The sequence below is a fragment of the Acartia tonsa genome, chromosome 1 (assembly GCF_053477335.1).
Source record: "Acartia tonsa isolate MP-2025a chromosome 1, ASM5347733v1, whole genome shotgun sequence".
Taxonomy (NCBI): domain Eukaryota; kingdom Metazoa; phylum Arthropoda; class Copepoda; order Calanoida; family Acartiidae; genus Acartia; species Acartia tonsa.
This window is the reverse complement of record NC_137260.1, coordinates 9,845,467-9,859,823: the sequence shown is the minus strand read 5'-3', so window position 1 is coordinate 9,859,823 and position 14,357 is coordinate 9,845,467. Positions and strand designations below refer to the sequence as shown.

The 14,357-nt window shown below is 33.2% G+C and overlaps 1 protein-coding gene across 1 annotated transcript in view; it reads left to right on the top strand.

Moving 5' to 3' along the window:
• Positions 1-4,229, top strand: part of HisT (Histamine transporter) — a 28,817-nt gene extending 24,588 nt beyond the window's left edge. The window contains exons 15-17 of the mRNA XM_080152068.1: positions 630-779; positions 1,174-1,251; positions 2,436-4,229. Of these exons, the coding sequence (XP_080008194.1) occupies positions 630-779; positions 1,174-1,251; positions 2,436-2,508 (301 nt within the window). The 3' untranslated portion in view covers positions 2,509-4,229. The remainder of the gene's footprint in view (positions 1-629; positions 780-1,173; positions 1,252-2,435) is intronic.
• Positions 4,230-14,357: the final 10,128 nt, after the last annotated feature.

Sequence of the window (14,357 nt, the reverse complement as noted above, 5' to 3'; positions counted from 1 at the left end):
AAAAATAAAAACAATCAAAGTTTTAGACCAAATTTGAATTATGTATTTTAATTTACAAAGCTCAACTTTGAAAGTCACCTTATAAACAAACAAAAAACTAATTTTCTATGTGATTATATGTTTAAAAATATTTATAAAAAGTAAAGAAAGATAAAAGGTAATAGACTTTTAAATATTTTGAAAAGAATTTCAAAAAGGGGTTAAATACCCTTATAGAGACACTGTGTAACATAAATCTAATTTTCATTCTTAATTACAATATTTCTGTGTAGGTAAACGTAAATACCAAACACATAATACTTGGTAAACAACATATAACAAAGTGCTGTATTATTCTTTTCTTTACATAGTTTTTTAAATCAATGATTAAAGCTAGTTTGAAATCATTTTAGTCGTGGTTCGAATCATTTTACTAAATCAAGAAAATTTAAAAGTGAAAATTCACTTTTTTTCATTTATTATTCTAAATGAAGAAAATTAAAATTGAAAATACATAATAAATCTTGTATTGTTTACTTATTCGCTAAGTTTAAAAAGTATGTATTGGCAAGTTTAATGCCATATATTTTATCTCCTTAAAATCTAATTTCAAATTTGTTTAAATATGTCCCCAATCGACTTTTATTCAGGTTCTTTATGACTGGTTACCTGCCAATTGGCTTCGAGTTTGCTGCTGAAATTACCTATCCCGAGTCGGAGGGCACTTCCAGCGGACTTCTCAATGCTTCTGCCCAAGTTTTCGGTATCTTCTGCACTATGTTGGGCGAATGGCTTTTTAGGTTAGTTTTAGTTTTTTTTCATAGATACAGCTGCGGCCCTAGACTATATCATAAGTAGAGGCTTAAACCTTCGACATCTAAAATTTCAATTTTAGATAAAAGTAAGTTTTTATTACAAGGTTTCAACTATTGGGATGGTTTAGACTGTTTTACCTACCCATAAAGAGATATATACCTGTCCAGGACCTACATGACACTTGACAGAAAAGAAAAACTTATTGAATGTGCATAGAGATTTGTTGAGACAGAAATATAAAATGAATACATTATTCCTTTTTATAATCAAATTCTTAGAAAATAACAAATTATTTCAAGTATAATTAGATAAATATATTTTTAAACTAAAATTGGAGATATTTCACCAAATGAAAAACTATTGAACTTTATTATTTAGAATAACTGATGACAGAATAGCCAACTGTATATTAGCTGGAGTCTTACTGGTAGGATCTCTCATGACTGCTATAATTACGTAAGCATTATATTTAGATTTTTATCGATTCTTTAAACAAGAATGGCAAAATACATACGTAGAGATTTTATTAAATTAAGTTAATATAGATGCTCATTGAAACTATAACCGTCGCATTTGTTTGTTAAAATAACGAAAAGGGATTGATGGACGGACAAATTGAGTTATAGGGAGGCTTAATGTCCTAACTAATTCTTTATTGAGAACAGTGGCGTGTATAGGGTTTTGTGAGGGAGGTGCGCTCCTGAAAAATTTGATAACCCCTAACGATTTTTGTCACCCTTAAATCAAAATCAAGAGTGTCTTAACCATGACACTTTGGTTAAGTGTGACTTCCGAATTTGCGGGAAGTTCTAGAGATCTTATTCATACGGACAAAAACCCCCAACACCAGGAACCATCAAGTTTCAACAGCAGGTTTGAGTATAGATTTTATTGACACAAACTATTTCAAAGTCCTGAAATTACAAAATCAATTAATACAAAATTCCAGTTTTTATAACCACGTAATATCATTTGCTTTTTAAAAATCTTTTTTTTCTACGGTTAAGAATCTTTGGGTACTTTGGCTTTAAAGGAAAATTATTTGGTTTAATAGATCATTGTTAAATGCAAAAATAAAGGCACATAAAAATTACTAAAACATAATAATTGAATCATAATAAAGTTTCATGTTTAGCTGGCTAAAGCCTTTTAAACTTAATAAATCCGTCCTATACGCCATTCAATTTAAATAAAATGAACAAAATCTACCTGAAGTTCTTATGGTTAAAGCCCCTGGTATACTAGGGTTGTTCACGCACTATGAGACCAATGATAGGCCCGACTTTATTCTCCGAAATCTTCATCCACTCACATATCATTCAAAAGTAAAGAACGTGGAGACATCAAAACATAAACAACATTCCATGCCGCGTCTCTTTAGGAAAGGAAAGTCAACCAAAGACGACATTTGCGCTGAATTGGAATTGTGAATAAGGAAATTAATTTCGATCTTGATAAACACAAAGCTTCCTCGAAAAGAGGTTAAGAAAAGAGGAGTGTATTACATCCGTTTGGGGGGTGTTTCAAGAGGGTGTAGTTCATTAGTAACGGGATTGTAGGTGGGTGGACACCTATGGGGTAGATACTCTCCCCTTTCTGCACCCCATTGATTAAAAATGTATTAACCTTTTATGTTTTAGGCCAGATTATAGAAGACAAGCAGCAATTCTAGCAACTACAACTGACAAATACAAAGAAAAAGAAGAAGCTTAGATGAATTAAAATAACTATATTGCATTTTAACTATACATATACTGTAGAAAATAATTATAAGATTTTATTTAATTGTTGTGGAAAAATACAAACATAAAAATAGGGTAATAATAATAAAAATAAGTAAAATTTGGTAAACATTAAAGTTAGGTGTGCTTTTTATCTAGCTAAGATTGGGTTATCCACCAAATGGGTTTACATATGTACATATGTATTTTAAATATTTCAAAATATATGTCCATGCACCCAATAGGTATAACATAAAGTGTAAAACCTAATAGATATGCATATATATTTACCATACAGGTCTAAGTTAAACATATCTAGGTCTATAATCAAATATATAAACATCATGCCATGCCAACATAAGTATACCTATCTACAAAGATGCATGTATAACCATTTAAAACATTCTAATGATTATAGGTAATTAAAACCATTATTAACTCATGCAGATTTAATAATAAACCTAACCCTGTTTCAATAATTTACTGTGGCTTTTTAGAAATACTGGCTTTCAAGTAGAAAAAAGAAAGGTGTTATACAGCTTTCAATTCAATGATAGTGTGTCTTTAGATTATATATACAGTAAGATATATAAGTTTTCCAGAATTTTAATGTTGGGGGGAGATTTGAAATCTGCATCAAATTTTAAAGATTTTTTTTTATAAAATTCGTTTTTTGTATAATTCTTTATCTAAAAGCGGAAATGCATTTTAAGTTAATTAATTTTGACCAATAGGATAGGTGGATTTTAAACTATCTGCGCTCTAATTGGTTGAATGATGTACGCCATCCAATCAGAGCGCAGATTTTTTAAATCCACCAATCACAGATGCCAAAATTAATTAACTTAAATTGCATTTCCGCTTTTAGATAAAGAATTATAGAAAAAACGAATTTTTTAAAAAATCCTCAAAATTTGATGCAGATTTCAAATCTCCCCCTAACTTTAAAATTCCGGAAAACTTATATATCTTAATATACAGTATGTCTTTATAATGTGAGCTTTTTCTTGAATGTTGATTAAATTACATATATAGGGAGATCAGAAAATTTAATTGAATTGAAATATAAATACTGGATATCAATATTAAAAAGGTTGCCATTTTGAAAACTTTTCAACATCTCTTAGAAAACTCAATTTTAAGGCACACTGTAACAGTAAATGAAATGTATCTCAATAGATTATAAAATAATAATTTGTATTTGTATATAGTTTAATGTGCCATAATAGAGTATCTAAATATTCAATGCACTAAATAATAAAACAGAGTCTTTCAAGAGAAATGAATTTTAAAAAAATAACATAATTATTGATGCAAAAATACACTTATGCTAGTTAAAAAATCCGACAAAATGTTGACAAGAAATTTTGTTATTCAACAATTTAAATGTCGGAAGTTAAAAAAATCTAATGTAACATGCAAATTTATATAAATGATTTTATATAATTGTTTTTTTTCTCCGTAAAATTAAAGTTTAAAAAATCCATTTCTCTTGAAAGACCCTGTAGGGTTTCAAGGTTTGAATAATTGAAATCGATGTTTTTTAGAAACTTAGGCATCTCTAGAAACTCCAAAATGTATTTGTAGTCAAAGCTAAATATTTACTACATTATTAAAGAGTCAGTTTCGTTAATTCTCAAATAGAAGCTTTTATAGTGCCTATAAAAATGACTATTGGCCAATTAAAATGTAGACTGGCCTGGCTTTGGTAATTTAGTCATTTGTATTGTATGACGTCATTGTTTTATAGGTACTATAAACAGCTTCCCGAAAAATGATATTCTTATATTAACACAAATTTAAAATTTTAAATACATATATTTAACTATGAGGACTATAAATTATATCCCTATTATAATCATGATTATAACTTTAATTACTTGCTCTCAGCTTGCCTTAATTATGATAATCAACTTTTATCAATTTTTTTTTTCATAGCAATCCAATTTTTTAGCTGGTGAAAAGTCATATATTAGTCAACCAGATTTTTATAAATATTTTTGTACTGGGTCTTTTAATTCAGTTTTAAATGAATTTTTTATGCTAAAATGATTTTTGTTTAAGACAATCTTTTTTATATTTACTTGTTAAATTAGTTCTTCCATTAGTAAATTTCTATTGTATTTTTTTGTAAGAAATTATTTTTAGATGCCATGAAATTAATCATTGCTTTCAATTTAAAGTGCCTAAAAAGCAAGGCTTGTTAATTTGTTATGTAAGAAACTTGGGGTATAGTCCCTTTCGCGGCAACGCCTCTTGAGGGACGTTTCTCCGTACTTTCACAGTATATTTTCTCCTATTTCTAGCAATAGACCTGCGGGGCCAATGGCCTAACCCTGCGGGACAATTACCTAACCTAACCTAAAATAATCTAAATATAAACCATTTGGAAATACGACGATCGCCCCTTAAGAGGCGTTGCCACGAAAGGTACTATACCCGAAACTTGTTAAAATGTATCCATTTATTTGTAAAAAAAAGTATGCCATTTTTTAGTAGCACATCTTTTCTGCATAAAATGTCTTATTCGTTGGTCTGTATACAAGAGTGATGTACTCTTACTGTCATGCAAATATGTTTCAACTCACAAAAAATAATACAGTATATTTTGTGTTGGGCAAATTTTGTTTAATGTGTGTATACCATATTGATGGATGTAGGATAAAAGTTGTACTCAATTTAGGTAGCTTTCCCGCTGTCATTTATTGGTCAGTTTGTTCATCTAGTGGGAGGGGAAGGGCTGGGGTAAAGGGGGTGGAATAGCCATCTGTGTGTTTCATTTTATTAGAGACCATGAAAATCTGGTGTAAGATCCAAGTAATAATATATTCATTATAATATTATGCTATCTTTCTTTAAATTCTCAAAGCTAAGCTACTATTTGATTTAACAGTCCTTGTTTTTTGTTGATTTGTTGTAAATACTCATTTATAATTTTTTTTATTACAAATAAAATAAGTTAAAATTATATTAGGTAAGCAAAGTAACTTGTGGACTGAAAAACAAGTTTCCAGTATGGCTTCGAAACCGATCAATGTCCGCTGGATTAAAACTGGTTCTCAGCCATACTGAAAAATCTTGTAAAGCATCGTATTACAGACAATTTTCCATGAATACTAAAACAAAAAAATCACTTGCATACCTTATGTAATTATAACTTTAATTGTAAAAAAATAACTTAGAAAAACTTACAGGGTAATGAAAATTATTAACTGCTTTAAAATCAATCGAGAATATTCAACTAGAAATAAAGTATCGAGTCAAATGCCTTTTTAAGTCAAAAAATAAGTGCTACTCTTTCCTTTAAATAATTTTCGACGTCACCCTGTATTTCATTCATAGAAAAATTTGCCAATGTGAAATGTACAAATGTAAAAATTTAAAAACTTATGTATTTCTCTATTAAGTACCGGTGAAATAAATTTTATCAAACTGTTAAAATTATAGAAGTTAACATTTTTACCCTAAATCATAATCAAATAATTTTAACAAGATTTCAACGTCTTGATCATTAAGTGTTAACCAGAGTTGCTTTAAATTTTTAATATTTTTATTTAATTTCTTTTCAAATTTTCTTTTTTTAGTATCTAAGCTACTCTATAATTCACTCAATTTTATGTCTATCCGTCCGTACCGCAATGGGGTAAATGTGATTTGTTTAGCTTCTAATAAAAAATGAACGGGTCTGTCAGTCATGCAACAAAGTATGAAAATTAAAATTATGTTTAAAAGTTTCGTGATTTTTCTTTCGAATATATCTTATCTTGTTTAAACAAAATGCCTTTTGTTCGCATTCTTACCCAAGGACGTCCAAGAGGGGGTTAAACTTTACCCCAGCCAACAGATTTCAGGGGGGGTAATTACCCCCCCTCAAGCAAATTTTAGGGGGGGGGGGTAGATATACCACACTTTTCTGGGATCTTGCTGTGTCAAGTATCAACTGTTGGGAATATCAAAGGATGACTCCATGCAAAATTTGAGCCGGATCCGGCCAAAACCGGCCGTGAATTTTATGAAAAACCGTTTTTTTTCGGTTTTTAGGGGGTATCTGTAAATCGATTCAGCTGGAGCAAAACCGGTTAGAGGTACAAAAAATTTTACTTCACATGAAATTTAGCCAATGCAATTGCCTACAAAATTGTACTTCATCATCAACTTGATTGGACAACTCTTTCCCCTCCTAAATGTCCATTAAAACCTCGGAAACGGCAAAAATCGCCAAAAATCACGCCTTCGGCGGCAAATAACGGCTAAACGGTCAGCCGGAGGCGAATGAAACATAAATAAAGAAATGTCTGCCTCAAAAAGTTGTTCAACATCAAAGGGTTGCTTGAAGTCTCTAAAACGACTCCTTCCCCTCCTTTAAGGGGAAAAACTGAAAAAACGTGATTTTCAAAAGTATGCCCACTTCGTGGGTGTGGGGGGCACTGAACCCGTCACCCCAGGGTCACCAAATATAAAGTCTAGGCGGCCCACAATGCTGAATTTTCACCAAGTGAAAGTCTTGTGTCATTATCTTTTATGAGAAAAAAGTTATTAATTAATTAAAATTTCAAATTGTGATTTTTTGATGGATTTCTTTGATGAAATGACAGGCTGGTCAATTTTTAGGCCATTTTTTTGCAGTTTTCGGCCCGCCACGCCCAAACGGTTTGAGATAATCTCACTGGACCTTTTGCCCGACCTAAGCCTGGTTATTTGTAAGGTCTAAGAAAAAAAAATCCCGGATTGGATGAAGCACGACGTCGCTGCGTGCCGTCAAAAATCGCTGGTCGGCTCATTTTGCCCCATCAAACCCTCACCTCGTGCCATTTTTCTGTGTAAAGATTATAATTATAATCTTTTGCGTAAGTCTGTTTTTTTTTCCTAGACCTCACAAATAACCAGACTTAGGTTGGGCAAAAGGTCCCGTGAGATTATCTCAAACCGTTTGGGCGTGACGGCCCAAAAACCGCAAAAAATGGCCTAAAAATTGACCGGCCTGTCATTTTATCAAAGAAATCCATCAAAAAATCACAATTTGAAATTTTAATTAATTAATAACTTTTTTCTCATAAGAGATAATGACACAAGACTTTCACTTGGTGAAAATTCAGCATTGTGGGCCGCCTAGACTTTATATTTGGTGACCCTGGGGTGACGGGTTCAGTGCCCCCCACACCCACGAAGTGGGCATACTTTTGAAAATCACGTTTTTTCAGTTTTTCCCCTTAAAGGAGGGGAAGGAGTCGTTTTAGAGACTTCAAGCAACTCTTTGATGTTGAACAACTTTTTGAGGCAGACATTTCTTTATTTATGTTTCATTCGCCTCCGGCTGACCGTTTAGCCGTTATTTGCCGCCGAAGGCGTGATTTTTGGCGATTTTTGCCGTTTCCGAGGTTTTAAAGGACATTTAGGAGGGGAAAGAGTTGTCCAATCAAGTTGATGATGAAGTACATTTTAGTAGGCAATTGCATTGGCTAAATTTCATGTGAAGTAAAATTTTTTGTACCTCTAACCGGTTTTGCTCCAGCTGAATCGATTTACAGATACCCCCTAAAAACCGGAAAAAAACGGTTTTTCATAAAATTCACGGCCGGTTTTGGCCGGATCCGGCTCAAATTTTGCATGGAGTCATCCTTTGATATTCCCAACAGTTGAAACTTGACTCAGCAAGATCCCAGAAAAGTGTGGTATATCTAGGGGGGGGGGGGGGGGTATAAAAAGTTTGTTGCGCGCCTCGCGCGCCATTTTACACCCCCCCCCCAAAAAAAAAAAAAATTACCCTTCCCTTAAACAAGTTTTAACCCCACAAAATAAAAAGCTTAGACGCCCCTGTTCCCCTCCATGATTTGTTTGTGCTTCGCTACTTGTGGATGTTATCATTCTGGTTTCTTTAGATTTCCTGTTGCGATTTTATTCTTGTTTTTTTAAAATTAATTTGCTGCGAAAGGATTAACTATTTTTTGTACGTTTAATATTGAAATTAAGTGCGTCATTTCAAATTTTTACGTCAAACGCCATATTTTGTGGCTCCTTAGAAACAGGAACTATTTTTCAACGAATTTTAAATCGACTTAAGTAATGATTTGCGTATTTTTAAATACAAATAAGCAATTTATATAACTTTTTGGAGAAAAAAAATGTTTGTGTGTGTTGTCTGTGTTTGTTAATTTGGCATATCTAAGTCAATTTTCAAAAGAATTTTCAGTCGTTCTATGCATATATTATATGGTTGCCTGTCAAAGTAGTAGGATGATGTATGTTTAAAACTTCTACTCTATACATACAATGGGGTCTTTGTGTTTGAAGTCGATGGGACAGTTATTTTTTTATTTAAAAGGAATAAGTTTTTATGAAAACTAATCTTGTTCTTTTTTCGGGTATAGTCGCTTTCATGGCAACGCACCTTTAAGGGCGATTCTTCGTATTTTTCACAGTAGCTTTTCTCTTATTTCTAGCCCCTGCGGGAGGCGGGGGAGGCGGGGGCAATCACCTAACCCATTAAAACCTAACCTAACCTAAAATAACCTATGAAAAGCCATTTTAAAAATACGACGAATTGCCACGAAAGAGACTATTCCTCTTTTTTCAATTCAAATGAACTATTCCAGGCTAAAGGTAGGAAAGGAACCGTTGCTTTACTGCAACCTGGGTAATAGCATTAAATCCTTGTACGAGCCGCGTCACAACAAATGATGTAAAAACTCTAAATGTGTTAAATGTGCAGTGGTAAAAGTAAAACGTTAGGAAATTGTCTTCGCCTAAAAACGGTTGCAACTATGTATTTATTCTTAACTTAAGACTTCTCTACCATGGGTCATGCAATAAAACAGTTATTTGTCTGTACAGTAATCAGGATTAACTACAAATGGAGGGAAAATTTGAGGAATCATCATACATTTTTTAAAAACTCAAATCATTGAACATCAGTCTGTGTTCTATAATCTGCTTCTTTTTTATGCAATTATTTTTCATTGATAGGGCTTCGTATTTTTTCAACACAGCAATATATCAATATTTACACAGCAATCTCGCTACAAAAGAGCAGAAAGCAATTTACTATCAGATAAAAAAGCTGCCCACGACTGGAACCAGGTAGTTATCTAAGTGTTACATCTATACATTTATTTGTATTTATTAAATAGAGCATATTCTAATATAAATACCATAAGAGATTTAAAAGTTGTTTAAATCATATTACATCAGTTTCTTAAATAATCTCTTCTGTAGATTAAAAGTATTGGTGGAAAAATTTGGACATAGCTAGTATATACCAACCAATCAATATTTAGTAAATTGCCATTGCTTTTCAACCAACGGATTAGTACATGTGTTGCTAAAACTTTGTTTACCAGTACCTACTACCTTTGTAAATATCTGTCTCTGGAACAAAATATTATTTCCCTCAATCCTCCTTAAACCCTGATCAAAAATACATAGCTTGTTAAATTGAAAATATAATTTCCTCTATCTTTAAAACATTCTATAGAATACATATAATAATATTTCCGGATTTGGAAGCTGAAAAGATACAACTCTTTGTGTATTTATAATTTTTTTGCATCTGCAAAAAAATCACAAAACCTCGTAGTTCAAGTTTGCAGGGAATACGAAAACATTATTCAAAAACATATAAACAGTCCGATATCCATTAATTGTGGGGTATCTAAAACAGCTAAATAGCCATATGAATATTAATTATTTTCCACACTTAAATTCTATTTCCAACATGAACATCAGGAAATTAAACGAACAGACAAAGTATACTTTAATGTGGGGTGCGATTGTTCAGTTTAGAATTAAGTCTTTTTTCACTTAACAGCATATTAGATCATGTTTGTTCAAGGGAATCTTTACAAAGAAATCTCAGAAGATTTGTTAAATATTTATTCACAAAGATTTTACGGATTGGCAGTATAACATATAGTAAGAAGGACAGTTTGATGGAAAAGCTTCGCAGCAAAACTTATAGTTGAAACTTTAATTAAACATGATTTTTATCACATATCAAACAATAATGGTTTGAAATATTAAAACTTAAAATATTTCTAAAATTTTACATTTTAATTTGTCAAACTTTTCCACATCTTTTGATGGATTTTGTAAAATGGAAACGTTGTAAGGTGCAAAAGGATCAATGAATGTTCAGGTAAAAGAGGAGGACTAATTTGCTTGCGGCTAAGGATTATGATTAAATTGCTGATGTGGCTTCAATAGACACCTCAATCAGATGTTCTTTGGAGGCTCCTGCGCCTTTGGATCTATAAAAAGAAAGTGCGGCATTATGCAAATGAATAAATACCAAAAAATATTTGGTAATTTTAGCTAATTTTTTCGTGATTTTGGGGGGGCAACACATTATTGTTGTTGTTGTAGCCCTAATTCTCTGAAGTTAGGACTCAGATGCACATGGAGACTTGAAGTTAGAATCCTTTGGCCAATCTTAGATTGGTAAGCTCTGCGCAGAGCTGATTGTTATTCTATGTTACACAACGTAGTAAAGATAACCTTTTTATCTGTCGCCCTAATTATTTTAGGTTTTTTTCGCTTGTTGTCTATTCTTATCCCTGGCCTTTTTGTGAATGTGGATAAAACATTTTCATAATTTGCCACTAAAATGAACCAAACTTGTGTCTTCCTGTAATAAAACCAGCGCATCCCTAGATGTCAAAGATGTATAAAACTTTCTTAGGCTACATTTTCTTTTATCTTTGTCCAGAACAATGAGTAATACTCGATGGTCTATATATTGATCTATTGTCTTTGCTCTAAACAGTAACCGTTTGTTTTTATGCTCAAAGTTCATGCAATAAGAATATGTTTAAGGACTATATTACTTTGTAAACTTATAGTTCCTTTTCAAGTTAATATGTCTATAATTGAGCACAATTTATGCGCAAAAAAAAAAAAATTTAGTCATCAAACAAATTTATTTAATCAAATTTTAGAAAATCTTTTTCTACATTATTTTAAAGGAAAATCAAATTATCATTATTTGATGAAATTCAAAACTAAATGTAAATTTTTATCGAACGGGGAAAAATATTTATACCGTCATACAATTATAATGATAATTTTCAAAAAAAAACAAGTGTCATATATTTATGTTGTGATGTCATATATTTAAGTTTGCAGACATATGTTAGTTGTTACTCTTAATTACTCTTTAATTGCTCTCAGAAAGAATAAAGAGAAAATATATTTAAGTCAGTTGATATTGAGAGTCCTAACACAGAACATTATCTGGTTTGGGTTCGAGTCTTTATTAAGACCAATACAGCTATTCACAGACATCCTACTACTTTAGATAGTTGGTATAGGCAGATATTCTACCCCTTCAAAGTGCATAGTTAATTAATACATTGTATTAATTAAACAGACAGTCATCCTGTTGATTGGTGTCCTGATATACAGACAGACATCCTGCTACTTCAGAACTATCCAGCTTTGAATAATCAGTAGTTTTGACTTATTAACATATTTAATCATTTCTAAATATAGTATAAATATATAATCTTATTTACTCAAAAACTGCATTTAATCCAATATAATAAATACTTAAAAATCTGTTTGCATTTTGAATTGAACATTAAGTCTACTCTATCATTAACTTATGTAAGTCTGTCTATATCACATTTGGCGCAGTCTTATTGTGCTACGTGTTATTTAGACCTGCTGCTGAGTTAAGGGTGGGGGAAGTGGTGTTTAATTTGAAGTCAATCACTTTTTGAGATATTTTTTTGTCTCGGATTTTTCACAGTTTTGTTTTTCACAGTTTTGTTTTAATTTTTATATTTCTAACTTGATTTATATTTCAGGTTTCTGTGGAATTTCATTCTTTAACTCTTTTGATCTAAATTTCACGGCGGATCTAGTTCCAGTGCTCGGATATGGCTGATGGAGAAAAAGGAGAGCGGGGTAAAACTGAAGGCAAGCGTGGACGGCCGCCTAAACGTCCTCGGGAGAATGACAGTCAGGATGATGATGGAACTCCCGAAAATTGGGAGGAGGAGGATGCTGTGGCTGAGGATGCTGGTGCAGGTGCCAATGCGAATGTGGAGTTGGCGTTGGGCGAGGTGGAGAATGACGTTGTGCCTGAAAGCATAAAAAAATATGTTAGGGCAATGTTGCAGGAGCATACGACTGTCAAAGGTCAGGTGGATAAGTTAACGGCGGCGAATAAACGGCTGGAGAATAAGGTGAAAGAGTTTAAGAACTCTGATGAGCATAAGAAGTTAGGTTATGATGTTGATTTGGCTACTATTAAGAAAAAGGTGGCGCAATTGCCAGTGGATGGGGATATTAGCGGTTTTTTGTATGAGACAAGTATGGGGGCTAGTGTATCTGCAGTCAAAGCGACGGGAGATGATTCGTTTAATACATCTTTCATTAATCGTTTGAGTGTGGAGGCTAAATTGGATTCTACAAATTTTGAGGCTAAAAGGGTGAAAAGTGCTCCTGGACATTTGAAGTTTTCGCAGATTGAGTTTTTGGGTCCTGTTGGGAATGGAAATTGGATGAATGTTCGTGAGAGTTGTCTGACCGAATATGAGAATCAATTGTTGGATATATTTCCTTTAATTGAGGAAAGGGCTGAAGTGCTTAAGGCCTATAAAAAGGTGGCCGGCGGTAGTGTAAGCCAACAGACTGTAGAGGAGCAGTTTAAGGAGTTTTGTCTTGTATTAGGAGTCAAGTGGGATAGTGATTTTGTGCGGGATGCTCCATTTTGGGATGGAAACATTGATTTTGAGGATTATTTCTTATCCTTATGGAGGGTTGCTAGGTTCGCAAAGTTGGAGGATCCTATGCTTTTCAAGGATGTCCTGTACAATAGGATTTTTGAGTGCAAAGGGAAGAAGATGGGGAGGCTTATTACGCCGGAGGCTAATGCTTCCTTAAGTGCTTTAGGTTATTACCTGTTGATAAGAAGGTTGGTGATACCCTTTGCTGATACAGAGTCGGCTACCGAATTCTTTTACGCCCTGAAACAAAAGAGTGGTCAGAATGTGGATGTGTTTTTCAATGTTAAGTTGCAGCTGTTTAGGCTTATGCATCCTGGTCAAATTTCTAGACAATCTTGGCGTGATTTTTACAATAATGTGGCTAAGAATTTGCTGTTTTCTGATTTAGCTAGAGATATGGCTAATTTCATTGAATCTATGCATTACCTGGAAGATTACAGTGCTTTCTTGACTTATTTGATTCGCAGAGGTCAGCATTATATAAGCTGGGCTCGTTCTGGACACGTGTCACCTGAAAATGTAACGTCCTGTTATTCTCAGGCTATGGAAGGGTTGAGGCTAGAGGATTCTAGGGAGGTAAAAGCTAGGCCTGTAATCAGTGAAGTGCATGTATCTGATATGGAAGGCAGGACTGAGATTGGCGATAATAATGCGTGGATTGAAGGGGATGATGATATTCCTTGGGATCAGGTTGAGAACGTGATTGGGGCTCTGAATTCGAAGGCTAAAACTATGATTTGTTGGTATTGTGGGAAAAAAGGTCATGTAGTGGCTAGTTGCTGGCAGAAGAGAGACGGCAAGCCGCCAGCTCCTGATTCTCGCATAGGAAAGACCAAAGCTAAGTTTTTCTCAGCCGGTAGCGAAAAGAAAGAGGGTCCTGGAGTGCCTAATAATAGGGTAATACCTGAGCAGTTTCTGAAGAAGACAGTCAATCAGGTGGGGCCTGTTGTGGATAGGTGGGGCAATCAGGTGGGGCCTGTTGTGGATTCTGAAAAGAGCAGAGATGAGAAACAGTATGAGGCTATGATTGCTGACATAGCCAGAAACAATTTTCAGCAATATCCTATGTAATGGATATGATTGATTCGATGTATAAATCTCATTTTAGGATGAAATT